Here is a 19,709-nt window from a genome sequence, read left to right as displayed (position 1 = left end):
TGGGTCCCAACAGTTAAGGGACGCAAACGCTCACCTCCAGGTCCTCTTTGTCATCTTCCTGGTCTCCCATCTCCTTCACTTCCTCAAGACTCGGTATAGAAAATACCATTTCAAAGGAGGACTTTATTATCTTCAGTTGGGTTTCGAACTGCAGAAGGGGATCGACATAGCTGGTAACAAAGAGGTGTAGTTATTAAAAAGAGGAGAGAACAAACGTGATCTAAGTTTAGTGGCTTTCTCTGGTGTGAGGGAGAATGTACTAGAAAATGAGGCCCAGGTCTTGGCTTTATATAACATGTGGGTTTTACATATTCTCATAAAAATGACAATGGTGCTTTAAATGTAGAGGAATGAGTTTCTTTTTAAAAATCATCTGTAATCAGTTATTTCGAAACCAGAAGATATTTCTCCATAGACACAATAATGTAAAGAGTGGTCACAATTCCAGGCAAACCCGCAAAGCCATGCTGAGCGTTAGCTGAAATATATTACTGCCACATTTTCTCTAAGCTGTGATACTCCGCTTCTTACATTTTAATGTTTCTGAAATTATTGGGATGCAGCCTCTAATTCTTGGCAGAAGAAACCTGCTGTCAGCAGTTGGAAAGACAAGTTATGACACAGTTGTTATCCCTTAGATATGTGGGATGTGGATAACAGTCCTTCCTGATTTTTTTTTTTGAAGTGAAAATATATATATATTTTTTTGAAAAGATGGTGATGTAGATGGTAAGGTAGGAAATTTTATGTTGGACTCAGAATATCTTTTTCTCTACTGGACGGGAAAATCAAAGTGTCTAATCCCACTGTTTGAAATGGAATTTCTTAGACTATGATAGATAATTTTCAAATATTGGGAAGATTAATTTGACTTATTCAAAGCTTGAATGAATTATTAGACTCTGAACAGCTTCCAGTAGAATTTTCAGGGGAAGATATTTAACTTTTAGGGATAAATACCTTGACTTAGGAAAGTGCAAAATTAAGATTTTGATGAAATAGTAAATAGTTTCTTTCAATGTACTTTGAAATCATACTGCTAGTCCTAAAAATGCTAAAATGTTCCAAATCATGACTAAAGATAAGAAAAGTAGCATGATCCTCTAAGCCTGTGCATAACTGCTAATGGGCAACAGATCTTCAAATTTTAAATGTGAGGAAGGTTGAGTGTGAGACGTTGATGATGCTAAAGAAAAAAGACACATGGAAATCTATGGGTCAACATGGACAACTGCCATCAAGGATACATTTTTTTTTGATACACGTGTAATTAGCTTTCAAAAGAATAGTTATTAAATTACTAATGTGTTTTACAGTAAGTGACATCTTAGAATTAAGAATTTCAGTGTAAATGCTTTTTTTATATTCCAGAGTGCACAACCAGGTGATAGAGAACAGCACTGGGGGAAGAAGAATAAACATTCCTCACTCAATCACTGTATGATCAGTAAGCAAAGGGCCACACATATGTTTGCAAGTATAATGTTAAGAATCACAATTGAATAAAACAAAGTAGATGCCTCCTAATAAAAGCATGGGGAAATGATATTAAACAGATCACAAAGAAATCAGGAGGGACAATTTGATATGATAAAATGTTTAGTTCAAATAAAAGAATATTGAGAGATAAATATATGGTCATTTGAAATAATAAAAGGAAGAGTTAATAACAGAAATAGTTAAATTATTAAAAATAACTATTAAAAGTACAAGGTATTGAATTATTTAAAGATGCAAGAGGAAATAGAAATTATTAAAATTATTAAAAATACAAGGAAAAGCAAACACAGTCATAGAATATTAAGCATTCAATTATCAGCCTGTGGTAGGTAAAAATTAAAAATTCTGCAAAAGAGGAGATCTTTACTAGAATTAATAAGGAGATATAGAGAAATTATATTAAATGAGATAACAAGGATCATCCTCAATAATCATGGTGTGCTGACAAATATTTATCATATTTGTAAATATATGTTTTATTCTCAAATCACAATGAGAAATCCATTTTAAAAATGAGAAAATTCAAAGTACTTAAAAGTACTTGAACACTATTAGAATTTTTCTCATTTAAAATAAGGGGCATCTGGGTAGCTCAGTTGGTTAAGCATCCCACTTTTGGTTTTGGCTCAGGTCATGGTCTTGTGGCTGTGGGACTGAGCGCTGGGTTGGGCTTGGTTCTCAGTGCAGAGTCTGCTTCAGATTCTCTCTCCTTCCCTCTCACCCACTTTTTCTCTCTCTCAAAAAAGTAAAACCTTAAAAAAAAAATAAAAAGAGAGAAAAATGACAAACTAAACATGTAACCAGATTTTAAAGCTACTAAAAATATAATCAAAGAAATAAAGGGCATAAACAATGAATAAGTATAAAATGAGGAAAGGGGAATAATAAATATAGTGATTCTTGCTGGAAAATTTAATAAATATTTTAAAAAGAAAAAAGAGGAAGCATAATAACATTCTGCTTAGAGGGACCCCAAAAGAAGAGGAGAGAGAAAAGGGAGCAGAAGATTTACTTGAAGAAATAGTAGCTGATAAGTTCCCTAATCCAGGGAAGAAAACAAAGATCCATATCCAAGAGGCACAGAGATTCCCCAACAAAATCAACCCAAGGAGGTCCGCACAAGACACACAATAATTAAAATGGCAACACATAAGTGATAAAGAGAGAATTTTAAAAGCAAGAGAAAACATGACAGTTATATACGAGTGAAACCCCATACGTTATCCAGCAGATTTTTAGCAGAAACTTTGAAGGCCAGAAAAGAGTAGCATGATATATTCAAAGTGCTGAAAGGGGGAAAAAAATCTGTGACCAAGAATAGTCTCTCCAGCGAAGCTATAATTCAGAAGAGAAGGAGCAATAAAGAATTTCCCAGACAAACAAAAACTAAAGAAGTTCATGACCAGTAAGCCAGCCTTACAGGAAATGTTAAAGGAGACTGTATGATTATAAAGGGAAGACCATAAGTATGAGTAAGAAAAGTAGGAAGGACAAAAGCAATAAAAATAAGTCTACCCATAAAAATCAGTCAAGGGACCCACAAAGTAAAAGGAGGTAAAGTATTACATCATAAACCAAGCATGTGGAGGGGAGAGGAGTTAAGAATGGGCTCAAGTGTAAGGTGTGCGCAGAAATGTAATATACAAATCTAATGGTAACCACAAATCAAAACCCAGTACTAGATACGCAAAAAGTAAAGAGTAAGAATCCAAGAAAGCCAGCAAACTGGGAGAGCAGAGCAAGAGAAGAAAGGATCCAAGAGGGGCTATAAAACAACCACAAGCCGAGTAACAGAATGGCAATAAATGTATACCCGTTACTTGGAATGTAAATGGACTAAATGCCCCAAACAAAAGATATAGGGTGACAGACTGAATTTAAAACAAGACCCATCTATATGCTGCCTACAAGACTCATTTCACACCTAAAGACACGTGCAGATTGAAAGCAAGGGGATGGAGAAACATTTGTCATGCAGATAGATGACAAAAGAAAGCCAGGATAGCCATACTAATGGCTTTTCTCTTTGGAGAAAATAGAATTTATGACAAAACTGCAAAACTGTAACAGGAGACCAAGAGAGACACTATCTAATAATAACATGGACCATTGAACAAGAAGATATAACAATTGTATATATTTATACACCCAGCATTGGAGCACCCAAATACATGAAACAGTTAATAGCAAACATAAAGGAACTAATAGATAGTAATACAATAATAGTGGGGGACTTTAACACCTCACTTACGTCAGTGGATAGATAATCCAGACAGAAAATCAACAAGGAAACAGCGGTTTTGAATGGCACAAGGGATGAAATAAAATTCACAGATATATTCATAACACTCCATCCTAAAATAGCAGAATACACATTGTTTTTTGTTTTTATTTTTTAAAGAGAGAGAGAAACAGAGTGGGTGCAAGTGGCAGGGGGGAGGGGAGAGGGAGAGAGAGAATCCCAAGCTGGCTCTATGCTCAGTGCAGAGCCTGAGTTGGGGCTCAGTCTCATGACTCTGAGATCATGACCTGAACTAAAATCAGGAGTTGGTTGCTTAACCAACTGAGGCACCCCGGCACCCCAGAAAACACATTCTTTTTAAGGGCACATGGAACATTCTTCAGAATAGATCACATAATAGGCCATGAAACAAGTCTGAGCAAATTCAAAAAGATCAAAGTCACACCATGCATTTTCTCTGACCATCACACATGAAATTAGAAATCAACCACCAGAAAATATCTGGAAAGAGCACCAAAACATGGAGGTTAAATAACATGCTACTGAACAATGAATGGGTCAACCAGGAACTCAAAAAAGAGATTAAAAAATTACATGCAGAGAAATCAAAATGAAAACACAATGGTTCAAATCATTGGATGTAGCAAAAGGGACGTATATAACAAAACAAGCCTACCTCAAGAAGTGAGAAAAATCTCATTCTAACCTACACCTCAAGGAGCTAGGAAAAAAACAATAGACAAAACCTAAAAGCAGCAGAAGGAAGAAAACAATAAAAATCAGAGCAGAAATAAATGAAATAGAAATTAAAAACACAATAGAACAGATCAATGAAGCTAAGTTCTTGGGAAAATCAATAAAATTGATAAACCTCTTGCTAGACATCTCAAGAAAAAAAGGGAAAGTACCCAAATAAATAAAATAAAAAATGAGAGAGGAGAAATAACAATGAACACCATAGAGATAGAAATAATTATAATAGAATATTATAAAAAATTATATTCCAAGTTGGACAACCTGGAAGAAATGGATAAATTCCTAGAAACACAAAAGCCAAAACAGAAACAGAAAGAAATAGAAAACTTGAACAGACTGATAAGCAGCAATGAAAATGAATCAGCAATTAAAAAATTCCCAACAAACCAGAGGCCAGGACCAGGTGGCCTCACAGGTGAATTCTACCAAACATTTAAAGAATAGTTCATGCCTATTCTCAAACTTTTAAAAAAGTAGAAGAGGAAGGAAAATTTCCGAATTCATTTTATGAGACTAACATTACCCGATGTAAAGCCAGATAAAAATACCACAAAAAAGAGAACTACAGACGAACAACTCTGATGAACATAGATGCAAAAACAGCATTTTTCACAGAAGTGGAACAAAGGATGCTAACATTTGTATAAAATCACAAGACCCCAAATAGCCAATGGTCTTGAAAAAGAAAAACAAAACTGGAAGTATCGCAATTCTGGACTATAAAGCTGTGGTAATCAAAACATTATGGTACTGGCACAAAAAGAGACAACATGGATCAATAGAACAGAATAGAAAACCCAGAAATAAACCTACAATTACATGTCAATTAATTTTTAACAAAGGAGGCAAGAATATGCAATGGGAAAAAGACAATTTCTTCAACAAATGCTGTCGGGAGAAGGCTGGATAGCAATATAGAAAGGAATGAACCCGGACCACTTTCTTACACCATACAAAATAATAAACTCAAGATGGATTAAAAATCTAAATGTGAGACCTGAAACCACAAAAATCCTAGACGAGAACACAGACCATAATTTCTGACTTTCGCCATAATAACGTCTTTCTAGATATGTCTCCTGAGGCAAGGGAAACAAAAGCAAAATTAAACGACTGAGACTTCATCAAAATAAAGTACTGCACAGCAAAGGAAACAACCAACAAAACTAGAAGACAACCAAGGGAATGGGAGAAGATATTTGCAAATGACATGTCCAATAAAGGGTTAGTATCCAAAATATATAAAGAATTTCTGAAACTTAACATCCCCCTCAAAGTGAATTAAAAAATGGGTGGAAAAGAAGAATAGACATTTCTCCAAAGAAGACATCCAGATGGCCAACAGACACATGAGAAGATGCTCAACGTCACTCATCATCAGGGAAATACAAATGAAAACTATAGTGAGGTATCACCTCCCACCTCTCAGAATGGCTGAAACCAACAAGAAGCAACCGATTTTGGCAAGGATGTGGAGAAAAAGGAACCTTTCACACTGTTGGTGGGAGTGCGAGCTGGGGCATCCACTGTGGAAAACAGTATGGAGTCCTTCGGAAAGTTAACAGTAGAACTACCCTACAGACCAGCAATTGGGCTACTGGGTATTTACCCAAAGAATATGAAAACACTAATTCAAAGGAATATGTGTACTCCTATGTTTATAACAATATTATTTACAATAGTCAAATTATGGAAACAGCCCAAGTATCCATTGATAAATGAATGCATAAAGAAGAAATGGTGTATATATACAATGGAATATTATTCAGCCGTAGAAAGAATGAAATCTTGACATTTGCAACCACATAAATTGATCTAGGGAGTATAATGCTAAGCAAAATAAGCCAGTCAGAAACAGACAGATGCCATATGATTTCACTCATCTCTGGAATTTAAGAAACAAAACAAACATACAAAGGGAAATCAAAAGAGACTCTTAACTACAGAGTCTGGTTAAAGATAGTTCCCAGAGGGGAGGTGAGTGGGGGGCTGGGTAAAACAGGGGTCGAGGATTTGGAGAGGGATGTGGGGGGATGGGCGAGCCTGGCGGTGGGGATTAAGGAGGGCACGTATTGCCTGGAGCACTGGGTGTGGTGCACAGTGAACTTTGGAACAATGAAAAAAAATTAAATTAAATTAAATTTTAAAAAAAGAGTACTTCTCTTGATGAGCACTGAGTAATAATATATGGGACTGCTGAATCACTCACACGATTGTACACCCGAAACTGTATATTAACTACACAGGAATTAAAATCATAAAAAAACTAACAAATTTCATTTATAAATATGAAGTTTAAATTTTTAGAATAATAATTTTTAAAATAATAAAATAACACTGTAACACCAATTATGATTTATCATCAGAATGTAAGGATGGACCAATAGCCTAAAAACTATCAATTAACACATACCTATAATAGGTTAAATTAAAAATCATGCTTTAATCAATCTTGAAAAAGTATTTAATAAATATCAACATCATTTTTTAAGGAGAATGAATAGTTTGAATAATTTCTTGAAATGTTTTATTTAAACCAACATTTTGCTAATTGAGAAGTCATGTCTGAGTTTTTATTAAAAACAGGAACAACATAAGGGTTCAATTTCCTATTTTAAAATATTGTGTTAGAATTTGTTGTTTTTCAAATAAGACATGGTCTAATAAAAATAGTTCAGTGAGCTCAAACACAGGATAAATATATCCCCCCCCCAAATCCCATATGTATTCCAGCATATCAGAAATTGCTGTCCAAACAATAAAATTGGGGAAGGAGGGAGCTAAAATACAATATAAATAAAAAATCAGTCTAGTAATGTGCAGAATCTATGTTAAAAATACCTCAAACTTTTAAGGGAGAACACAAAACAGAACTTGAATAATTAGAAAGATAGATTTATAAATAGGAACATCATTTGTAAATGTCAATTATTCTCAAATTATTTTACAAACTCTGAAAGCACAATTAAAATTTCAGGACATTTTCATCAGAAGTTGATAAAAACACATTTACCTTCCTCTTAGAAAAATAAATTGGAGAGATTATCAAAAGTTACCATGCTGGAAGTGATCAAGAACATAAGGAAGATCTAGTTTAATCAGATAATAAAATCTATTATAAAACAGCACTAAGTCAAAACAGTTTAGTGGTGGCACCACAGTAAAATTGTAAACAATGTGAGAGAATGTAAATTCTAGAGAATATCTAATATGGGAATAGAAAATACCTGTATTAAATACTCTTGTCTCCCCTCCCTGGCCAAATGTGGCACTAATCTATTGAGAATATTTCATGTTGGATCAGAATGTGTTCCTAGAATGCCTTTTTTTTTAATTAAAAATTTTTGAGATATTTGTAGCTTTACATGATGTTGTAAGAAATAATAAAGAGAAACAGCTAATATACTTCCCACGGTTCTCCCCAGTGGTGACATTCTCCGATTATAGTAGAGTATCACCACCGGGATATCGATACGGATTCCTTCCAGCCATCTGGTTCAGATCTCCCCCATTGTATTTGTGCTCGTTTGTGTGTGTATTTAGTTCTATACAACTTGATCACAGGTGTACATTCCTGTATCGACCACTGCCATCAAGATCCTCAAGAACAGCTCGGAACCCTTAAGCACGCAAGTATTCCCTTATACAGACGAATGTAAAAAAGCATTCAGAGTTTAAACAAGCCTTTGGGGATGAAACACTTTAAATTAGTGTTATCTGTATTGGGGTCAACAAACATTTTCTGTGGCAGTCCAGATGACAAGTGTATGAGGCTTTGCCGGCCAAATGGCCTCTGTCTGCTCAGGTCTGCCATCATAATGCAAAAGCAGTCATAGGCAATGCAGGAATAAATACATAAATGTGGCTGTATTCCAACAAAACTTTGTTTACCAACCTTGGAATTTGAATTTCACAGAGCATTTGCATGTTGTGAAGCATCCTCCTTCTTTTAATCCTCCCCCAACTATTTAAAAATGAAAAATAAAAGGGGGGGGGTGCCTGGGTGGCTCAGTCTGTTAAACGTCCAGTCTTGATTTTGGTTCAGGTCATGATCTCAAGGTCATGAGACAGAGCCCCATAGAACTCTGCACTGAGTGCGGAGCCCGCTTAGGATTCTCTCTCCCTCTCTGTCTTCCCCTCTTCTCCCCGCTCTTACTCCCTTTCTGTCAAAAAAAAAAAAAAAGTAAAAAACACTCTTATCTCTCAGAATGTACAAAACCAGGAGACTACAAAAACAGATTTAGCCCATAGGCCAAGTTTGTTGACGTCTGTTTTGCATAATGGAATTGTGAAGATAATTTAAATTCATTCATAGCATCAAAAAATATCTGCTATAGCCTAGAGGGTAACAAAAATCAACTAACAGAAAACTAGGAGAAAGTGAACGTAATAGTAAAGTGTGATATAGAATTAATTTTATCCCAGATGTCATACCAAAACGTGAAAGAAAAAATAGCAATGACACTAAAATCAATTCTGAGAAGATAAAAAAGAACAAAGAATTTTAACCCCATAGGAATGTCACGGGACACTTACTAAGTGTATGCCAAAACAAAAATCCTCACGGAGGCGCAAAGACCACGAAAAATTTCCCACATGAGAAAATTCATAAATATATAAACATACAGAAAATATTAGGTCTTGCTTTTTTTTTTTTAAAGGAATACAAATTAAAATAATAATGAGGTACAATTTTGGGCCTATTAAATTAGTAAAGTAGAAAAACGTATGAAGAATCTATGTCTTTTGGTGACTCGGCTTTGAAGAAACATTATTGGTGGGATTTTTCTGGACAGCAAACTGACTCCTTACTAAAAGCTCTAAGTAGGTTTTCAATCCCATCTGCGATAGTTTGGGATCTTGGGAAACAGATGCCAAAACAGGTTTAGAGGTGTATGAGATTTCGGAGAGAAGGAGGGAAGGAAGGAAGTAGGGTTAGAAAGTACATAGACGATAGCAAGTTCTAAGAAGGGTTCAGCCGGGTCGATGCGTTTCCTAGACTCCAAGTCACCCATTGGAGCTGACTGTCCTACCAGGCTGCCTGGATGGTCAGGGAGCAGCTAGGGCTGTCCACCAATTAGGATTCCCAGCAGCAGGTCATTTTCGTGGTTGCCTGTCATCTAAATCGGTAACCTCACCCTCTCAATGCTATTTCAAAAAAATATTTCAGAGGAGATATGATCTTTGATGTACAAAGATGATTAATCATACTATTGGCAAAATAAAATATAATTTAAAAATTTCAAAATTGGGGAATCTTATACTGCCATTAAAATGAAAATATGAGCATGTAGGGAAAAAACTCAAGACATAATGCCAAAGGGAAGAATATTACAGAAAATCCGATTGGCTTATAATAATTAGACTACCTGCTGATCCGTACAGCACTGAAGAAGTGGGGAAGATTGTGAGAAAGAAAGAAACAGTAGCTGCTGAGCTGGGATGGAGGTATTTGGAGCCGTTTTCTGTTTATCACAACTGTGATTTCTCTCTATTGCATTTTGAAGATGTTCAGTCAGTGAAATGGGGGAGTATCAGAGCTTACCGTACCTGGAGTTCATAGCAAGGATCATGGCTTGGTCACCGAACAGGCCTGAGTACGCGTCCCATAGGCAGGCAGCTACATTCTCCTGGAAGTATCAGGAAAAAGGAAAGAATCAGTGTTAGCAGGCCTGCGAGGCATCACACGGAGTTCTCCCCTTCCCAGAGACTGGGCTGGAACACAAGTCCAAGAGTTCGCAGCATTGAAAACAAACTCATTTAAATCCATGATAGCATCTTGGCCTGAATGGTGGCCTTTTACCACCAACCACTGTGTTTCTATAATAAACACTTCCGGACAACATTTTGTCAGCCGTGTTCATTACCAGGAGCTCCTCTGCCCACCACCATCACTGTTACGTGCAATCCACTCAGTGGGGAGTCTCTTGATAGAAAATGCCCACAGGACGATTTAGGTCAGGCCTTACCGAAGAACATCTCATGCGATAGAAGGAGAACCACGTCGAGATCAGTGCACAGCTCTTTAAACTTACCAGTGACAATCAGTGAGGTTCCATTAAGACATCTCGATTCTTGATTGAAGGAGAAAGCCTAGGAGAAGAGCTTCTCTTCCCCTGCGTGCATCCGCCTCGTTTACACAAGCCTCTGTTGCAATGGCCCCCCTTGCCTCAGACCCAGTAGTACTGTTTATGGAAAACCTCAGTCTATATTTTTGAAATGACTCAAAGTTCCTTTTTAGGTCCTGCCGTATAATAATGCTATTTCTAAGGGCACGTATGCCTTCTAACACATGTGTGATTGCCCACCACCGATTACCTATCACCCTAACGAAAGCCCCCTGTTCAGTGCCTCTCCCCAGTATGGAATGCCCTTGGGGATCTACGTCCTGTCTTCTGTGGGGTGCGAGAGCTATTCTCATGGACAGGGCTACCTGCCTGTCTATTCAGTCCATATGGTGGACTGCATGTTTGTGCTCCCTCCAAAACTGTACGTTGAAGCCCTAATCCCCAGTGTGATGGTATTTGGAGATGGGCCTCTGGGAAATAATGAGGTTGAGGTGAGGTGACGAGAGCCGAACCCCAAGATGGAGCTCATGCCCTTATAAGACAGATGCAAGAGAGCTCGCCTGCTCTCTCTTTCTGCCACGTGAGGATGCAAGGAGAGGGACCACCATCTGAAAACCAGGAAGAGCAACCTGCCCAGACACTGAGTCTTGGCCTGATCTGTGCTCGGATCTGGCCTTCTTAGCTTCTAGAGGTGTGAGAAATCTCCACTGTTTAAGCCACCCAGTCCCCTGAACTGACTAGGACAGTAAGAGAAACTTCCTGTTTGGGATCTGAACTAAAAACTGGCATGTCCCCAGAAGACACAAGTACGCCGTCATGACCATCCCCGGGAAGAGCACACAGAACATTTCCTAACACCTCCCTCTCTGGGCTGGGCTCAGACAACCGTGCGAGAGTTATTCTGCTTTCTTTAAAATATATTTTTAAAGAAGATTTATTTGTTTATTTGAGAAAGAGAGTGCATGAGCAGGGGGAGGGGCAGAGGGAGAGAGAGAGAGAGAATCTCAAGCAGACTCCCTCCTGAGCGTAGAGCCCCACACAGGGCTCAATCTCATGACCCCAAGATCACTACTTGGGCTGAACACTCAACTGACTAAGCCACCCAAGTGCCGCATTCTCTACAATATTTATATCCATATCCACCATTGATTCCTAACAACAGCAAACATGACCCTACTCAATCTTAAGAGAATAATTCTTTGCTATGTTGCTTATTATTATATTGCCTGTTATCATTATTTAGAGAACTCATAAAACCGTTTATATATGCCTCTAGAGAATGAATAAGTCTGTATTCAAGACCAGCCACTTAAAACAAAACCAAACCAGGGCTTCCATGATTGTGATGTACAGCCAGGATTGAGCAGCACTTTTTTTTTTTTTTAAGATTTTATTTATTTGTTTGCAGACGGAGATCACAAGTAGTCAGAGAGGCAGGCAGAGAGGGGGAGGGAGAGGGAAGCAGGCCCTCTGCTGAGCAGAGAGCCCGATGTGATGCTCCATCCCAGGACCCTGGGTTCATGACCTGAGCTGAAAGGCAGAGGCTTTAACCCACTGAGCCACCCAGGCACCCCAAGAAGCAATTTTCAAGTGAACTATTTCCTCTTAATCCTGGAGCTTGCTTCTCCATCACAAATTGCCAGCTAGTTGATCTATAACAACATGGACCTTGGCTTCCCATCCATTAGCTAGCGTCTCTTTTTCTCATGGAGCCAAATTTGTGACTACGACTCCATCACCAGGTTATCCTTCTTCTCGTATTACTTTGGCATCACATTTTTGTTGAATAAATGGTTGACAGCATGTCCCCTCCTGGTTGTGGACATGCTTTTGCCTGCACCATAGGTACCACCAATGTTAACGTAATGCCAGAAGCCAGTGTGCACATTGGCAAGTGATAAGGATTGTCTAACATCTATCAACTGGTTCTGTAGTGATGTCAATCTAGTACGTTAAAGGAATTGTCCGGGAATTTCACCTGCTTTCCCCAGTTAGTTTTTTCTTATTGTTTAGGCTCTAGAACATGCTCAACAGTGTTCCCAGAAATTTTCAGTACCTCCTCTGGGGAATTATGATTATCACTCTGGCTTTAATGTCTATTATATGGATAAATTCTCTTTCGTCTCATTTTCAATTACTCCTTAATCACCATGGCTCTCCATTGGAAACCCACAGTAAATGATGAAATGGTCACAATCCTGGAAACCTGTACTTTGGAATATATTTCATAACACTAGGTCCTAGGACCAGGCTGGTGCGCCTTAAGCTTCCATATTTATTATTTTGGCTTTCTTCTTTTAACTGACCATCTGCTTTTTATATATATCTTATATCATTGACATTTTTGTTCATTATCTATTGTCATTCTTGGCCAGAGAAATTGGAGTCATGCCAATTTGACTAGTTCCTTAAACCTCAGATGTTTCAAATCACATACCTTATGAGTTTCTGATGCCACCTAAGCCTGGGGGGAAATGGTATTACCATAATAATCATTATTCTGAGGGAATCTGAACTCCCCTGTAGTAATTCTCAAACAATCCCAGGAATGCTCAAAGGGAACCATAGACATGGTCCTCTCCACTATGGTGTGAATTCGCACTTTTTCCTTCATCTCTAGCTCACTAGAATCCTCTCTTCTTTGACAATAGCAAAATACCAGAATTCAGGGAGATATAGAATCTGAATTGAGGTCACAAATATCTAATGCCTTTATGTCTTTGGCTTCCTATCTCTGGCGGTGCCTTACCAAAGGTGTTTCGCTGGGGTTCTCAGATCCCTCCAACCGTGGCAAGGCCAGATACTGAGAGATCTGAAGGCTACACCCAGGATTATTAGTTCCTCCCTGACTCCCAAAGCCAGGTAAATTATTTTCCCCTACTGCAGAAGCCACCAGAACCGGCATAACTACACTGTACGCTCTCAGTATTGTGGTTCTTTTAGTTTTCACTTGTTTATGACTTACACTCCTAGGAAGATTGGTAAGAGAAATCCTTGAAAGAGAGTTTACTGGGCTCAATATAGAACTGACTCAATCTTTCTACATGGGTCATTTTCTTTAAACTAGTTTTGTGCCTCAGCTCTCTTAGGAAGCTTTCTCCCAGGAAGAAGAAAGGCGCCTACAAAACCAATTCTCCAGACATTTTAGGATCTTTTGATAAACATGGTCTAGGCTCACGATGGGACCCCAAATACACACTTCCCTCATCAGAAAGTCTTTGCCATTCTTATAAATCTTCCTTCCCAGCCAAGAATCTTGTTATGGAAAGATGGGGGACTAAATACCTCTTTAATATCTGTCCAAGGCTGAATTCCCAGGACACAGGCATTTTCAATTAACCATCAGATTTTTTTTTCTTTTTAGTGTTTATTACATTAAACAATGGGGCTAGGAAGAAAACAGATAGTTTTGGCTTTACTCTTTTGGGAAAGCAAACTTAAAGCAAATAACAGAAATTGTGGTGTTTTAAAAGAGGAATTATAGGAATTACTAAGGGAAGCTACCTAGTAAAGGATATCCAGGAAATTTTGCCTTTAAAAGTTTTACTTTCAACCTAGAGATTATGGTGGTGGAGGGAATGGAGAAAGAGTGTTTTGAACAGCAGAACACTATGTGCTAAGGACTTGAGTGGAAAAGGGGTTTGCTGCATTAGAGAAGTGGTTCTCAACCCTGGCTGAGAAAACCCAGATGCCTAGAACTCAGTCCATGCAAGTGAATCAAAATCTCTGAAGGTATGGTGCTAGCAATAGTTTTTTTTTTTTTTTTTAAGCTCCACATGTAATTCTAATATAAGCCAGAGCTGAGAACAATTGCATTAGAGAACATGTAAGAAAGCCATGTGGCCAGAGCAAAGAGAGTAAGAAGAGTCATAAGTAATGGGGCCAGAGAGGCCAAATCAGGACAAGTCCTTTTGTGAAATCTAAAGATGTACTACTCATCTCTAAGAACAATGGGGAATTATTTAATCAAAGGGAGGTCAAGATCACAGTGCTGCTTTGTAGACTACTTTGGACAAGGCAAAACTTTAGATGTGAAGCATGAAAGCCATTGGAGACTTGGATGGGAAGAGTTCGGGACAGGGTTGCTGCAGATGCCCCGACTCGTGGGTTTGCTTTGCTGATGCATGAGGTTTGGGTGTCACAGGGATCTGGGTTCCTCAGCTATCTTCAGACGCAAATGAATCTATACACAAATGAACAAAGAAAAAGGCGCTACTAGCCAAATGTTACTTTTCCTTCCTATAAGACCAGAGTCATGGGACTCTCAAAAAAGCAAGATTGTATTATTGTGGCAAAGCCACTTGATTTCCATCCAAAACCATGTATACTTGGTACAGTGCCTGCCTTGTGATGGATTCTGGTTTAAAATATTAATACTCATTGAAGAGACCTGGACATGGCATGCCTAGAGACTTTGCACCTTTCTTTTTATCATTTTTCTCAGGTGGACTTTTGCCTCCTGTGCTTTCTTTGATTCTTCTACCCTAAATGGAGCAGTGAGCATTTCTGATGAATGGCCTTGTTGATAGCACTAGGGTAAGCCTCCTGAGGTAACTCAAAAGTTACAGCATGACTGTAAAAGCAGAGGACCTCTATAGACAGAGAGACCCAAATTTCCATGACCTTCAAAATGAGGAGGATTTCCACTTTCTTTGCCTGGGGCCAGCAAAAAGAGGAACTTCATTTTTAAGCTCAAGTATACACAGATACCATAACCAGTTAGTGTTTCTGATATCAATCCCCAGTAGTATCTACGTGGCTGTTTCAGGCCCAAGTCTCAATGGGGTTTCATTCACGCATTCTAAAACTTGCTGGTAGTGGCCTGTTATGGAGCCCTATGTTCACACATATCTGTTTCAATATCTGATCCAATTCTGCTGATAAAATTTACTGCTTTCGGGCGCCTGGGTGGCTCAGTGGTTTAAGCCTCTGCCTTCAGCTCAGGTCATGATCTCAGGGTCCTGGGATCGAGTCCCACATCGGGCTCTCTGCTCAGCGGGGAGCCTGCTTCCTCCTCTCTCTCTCTGCCTGCCTCTCTGCCTACTTGTGATCTCTGTCTGTCAAATAAATAAATAAAATCTTTAAAAAAAAATTTACTGCTTTCATTCCTTCTCATCTCTTTAAACCATCAGAACTTTAATAGATAGTGTTCTTAGCATGTAATATAAAAAAAGAAACCGAGTTACATCATGAAAACCATCGTGTTCACATCAACTCCAACTGTTCAAGAGGGTGAGGATCTCTAATTATTCTCATTTTCTGAAGGCTCCTTGTGACTCCTTTCTATAACACATTCCTAGTTTATACTTCGGTTAGACTCCTGGGTTGGGTCGTTAAGGATTATCATCATAATATAAATATTATTCACAAGTTTCCTATGAAATTCATTGAAGCAGAAAATTTTAACTCCAAATAATTTATAAAATTTAGCCAGCTAGTAATTGCAGACACTTTCTTTATGTCCACATGTTAGAAAGGGTATGGATCTGGCACTTGTTTTGGAACAATTTTAAGTCAGCTTTCCCCAGTCTATCAATGACTTTAATTTGCCACCTCTTATGCCTTTTTTTTATCCTCTTTGATTATGCTAATTTTATCTGTGAACACTAATACTTCCAGGTAGATCATCTTACCAAACTGCTTCTGTATTCAGTATGTAAAGTTTCCTCTTTAAACTAATAAATCTTCAGTGGACAGAAAAAGTGTTATTATCCTCATCAGTCAACATTATCTGGTCAAGTTGGAAGTGGTAATACTGACTTAGCAAACCTAACCCATGGAGAGCCACAAATATTCCAACAAGTAGTCCAGTGACACCTGAAAAGTTAGTGTGTGTTGGCTCAGTGATTATATTAATATTAACAGTTTTTAAGCTTCCAGATTTCTTTTTACTGTTACTAGGGACAGGCATTTAAAAATAGCAGTTGGAATGAAGCACAAACCTACGTTTCAATTATATGAACACCCAAGGCATTAATCTCTTCTCAAACAGTCCTAGAGCATTATTGAAATTGTCTCATCCCATATATGGAATGGAATATTATGCCTCCATCAGAAAGGATGAATAACTGACTTCTGCATCAATATGAATGGGACCGGAAGAGATTATGCTGAGTGAAATAAGTCAAGCAGAGAGAGTCAATCATCATATGGTTTCAACTTCCTTGTGGAGCATAAGGAATAACATGGAGAACATTGGGAGAAGGAGAGGAGAAGTGAGTTGGGGGAAATTGGAGGGGGAGATGAACCAAGAGAGACTGTGGACTCTGAGAAACAAACTGAGGGTTTTGGAGGCGGGGGATTGGGTGAGCCTGGTGATGGGTATTAAGGAGGGCACGGATTGCATGGAGCACTGGGTGTGGTGCATAAACAATGAATCCTGGAACACTGAAAAAATAAATTTTAAAAAGGAACAGCACAAATATGCAAAGAAAAAAAAAGAAATTGTCTCATCAGTTAACATTTTTTGGTAAAGATTTTATTTATTTATTTGACAGAGATCACAAATAGGCAGAGAGAGAGGAGGAAGCAGGCTCACTGCTGAGCAGAGAGCCAGATGTGGGGCTTAATCCCAGGATCCTGTGATCATGTCCTGAGCGGAAGGCAGAGTCTTTAACCCACTGAGCCACCCAGGCGCCCCATCAGTTAACATTTTAATGTGTCAGTTCACTAATACACACACTTCAATCCTTTCATATGGAGAAAAACTTTGTTCTGTCCTGAGTTGATTCTTCAGTATGTTTTCATGTGTAACAGATAGTGGGGAGTCCAAAAATCCTAAAGCCATGAGATCTTAGGATGTCTTAAAATGTTACAAACCAGTGCCTCACTAATAGAAGTCCCAGAGGGAAAGGATGCAGAGAACAGAAGAAAGACATTGTTCAATCAATAATTCAAGATAATTCTTTGGAGATAAGTGGCTGGAGTTTTTAGATTGAAACTTGACTCTGTGTTTGTATATTTGAATAAAAAATACAACCAGACAGGTATTTATCATATAACCACCACACAAGGAAATTTCTTTAGGTTCCCAGGGATAGAAATTGTGCAGGTGACATTGTTTTGCAACAATGCGATGGGATTATGTGTTAAATATAAGAGTGGGACAATGGATAGTCATATTTAAAAACAAAAATTTGTGTATTTACCTCATGCCTACACAAAAATAAATCAAAATGGATGATGGATCTAAATGTAAGAGACAAAACTATAAAACTTTAGAAGAAGAGATAGGATAACATTTTTGTCATATTTAGTTTCGACAGTTTTCTTTGATATGTCTGCAGAGCACAGTGAGAAAATTTGCAAATTATAGATTGACACGCAATAACAATAAGGCCTATAATATATTCCTAAAAAAATGATCAAGAAATGTACAAGTTCTACATGAAGAAAAAGACTTCACTGAAGATTCAAGTAAGTGGAAAGAAAAATACATGTGCCAGATGCCAAGACAATAATTTAAAGAAGTGACTTCTCTATAAATTAATATACAAATTTAGTGTAATTTTAATTAAGATGCCAAAAAAAATCTGGGAGAAATTTGAGTATATTCCAAAGTTCATCTGGAAGTATAAATGAGTAAAAATTGCTGGTATATTTTTGAGAAAGAGAAATAATGGGATAGATTTGTCTAATTAGATTCAGAGAGATTTCATTTTATATATTTGAGCTTTTTATAGTCGTTCTGAAGTGTGATGGCTCCTTTACTGCTGATGTGCTGTGATGACGTTGCATATCCCTGTGGAAGCCATGGATTCTGCTGCGATGGTTGCTGCTATTTGTCAAAGGCATTGGTGTTGCCGCTGATGGTGTCTCATGGCCGCTGATGGCCATTATCCAGAGAACAGGGGTCATGCAAAAGTTGGTCTGGCTTTATAACAAGGGCCACAGGCAACCTCATTCATTCTCACCATTTCCAGCCGCTTGTTGGCTTTTCTCTCTCGCAGCAGCCCCATCACCCGAGGACTCAGCAGCTGCCTCAGCGAGAACCTCTCCTTCCCTCGTCCCCCAGCCCTTGTTCTTGAATTGCCACCTGGATCATCTTCACTTGAGATGTTCTCTTTTCTTGCAGGCTCTTTCGTTCTGTTGGTTCTGCCTCAATGGGAGGGGTCCTGACATCCTTGAATCCTAGCAGGAACTCAGGGTAGGCTCCCACCTGACATCTGCATCAAACAAGTTTATGTTTTGTATTCCAAGAGCCATCTGACCATCTTTCTCTCTTTTTTTCTACATTCGACTATTTTCAACCCAAGTCTATGTCATTCTCTTGAATATAATTTGATTTCTGGACTTGATATTTCCCAGGGCTAAAAGAAATATAAACCCAGCTTCTGAAAAACAAGTTAAAACCTGAAATTTGCAGTGTGGTTTTAACCTTATTAGGACCATGTTCTTAAATCTGCAGGCTCAGCAGCTGCCTAATTTCTATTGTGGTTCCAGGGACAAATCTGTGGGTCTATTATACTACTTGAAATATCACAAGTTAACTCTTGAGGCTTACTAACTTTTCTGTACACTTCGTATTTTCAATAAAACTCTTCATCCTGTTAGCAATGATTGTATTGAACTACTCTATTTCTCTGATAGTGTGTCTATCCTAGCGGATCAACATTTCACATGGTCATCCCTCACTGAGGGGAAACCTCCACTTTGTAATCCTCAGTAGCAAAAGAAAAAAAAAAAACTTCAAATTTACATAGGAAGACATCTTGCTCTACACTAATTTATTAATTAGGGTCTCTTCTCCCCACCAGGAAATAAAGGGGATTGTAGGTGGCTTAGAGATAAAGAAAAAAAAAAAACCAATGATATAAAAATGAATAAAAGCTAAGAGAAGATAAAGGAAAAATTAGTATAAAATTGAGGCTGAGAGAGAGAGAGATAGTTAAGAGCCCCTTTATAAGGGCAAGAGATAGATTATACGCTTAAGGACAAATACATTGTTAGACCAAATGATGAAACTTAGATTACCTATACAAGTGTCTCTTTGAATAAATTTTAAAGCATGACCTCCCATTTATTTAAGGATTTTTATTTTTTTTTATTTTTTAAAAGATTTTATTTATTTATTTGACAGAGAGAAATCACAAGTAGATGGAGAGGCAGGCAGAGAGAGAGAGAGAGAGGAGGAAGCAGACTCC

At 38.0% G+C, this 19,709-nt stretch overlaps 1 protein-coding gene across 1 annotated transcript in view; it reads right to left on the bottom strand.

The window, feature by feature from the left end:
• Positions 1–18,524, bottom strand: part of MROH9 (maestro heat like repeat family member 9) — a 67,831-nt gene extending 49,307 nt beyond the window's left edge. The window contains exons 1-3 of the mRNA XM_059414223.1: positions 18,480–18,524; positions 10,049–10,128; positions 35–170 (exon numbers count right to left, since the gene is read on the bottom strand). Of these exons, the coding sequence (XP_059270206.1) occupies positions 35–170; positions 10,049–10,128; positions 18,480–18,524 (261 nt within the window). The remainder of the gene's footprint in view (positions 1–34; positions 171–10,048; positions 10,129–18,479) is intronic.
• Positions 18,525–19,709: the final 1,185 nt, after the last annotated feature.

This window comes from Mustela nigripes, chromosome 10, assembly GCF_022355385.1.
Source record: "Mustela nigripes isolate SB6536 chromosome 10, MUSNIG.SB6536, whole genome shotgun sequence".
In the NCBI taxonomy this organism is placed as follows: domain Eukaryota; kingdom Metazoa; phylum Chordata; class Mammalia; order Carnivora; family Mustelidae; genus Mustela; species Mustela nigripes.
The sequence above is the reverse complement of the archived record's forward strand: the minus strand, read 5'-3'. Positions and strand labels throughout refer to the sequence as shown.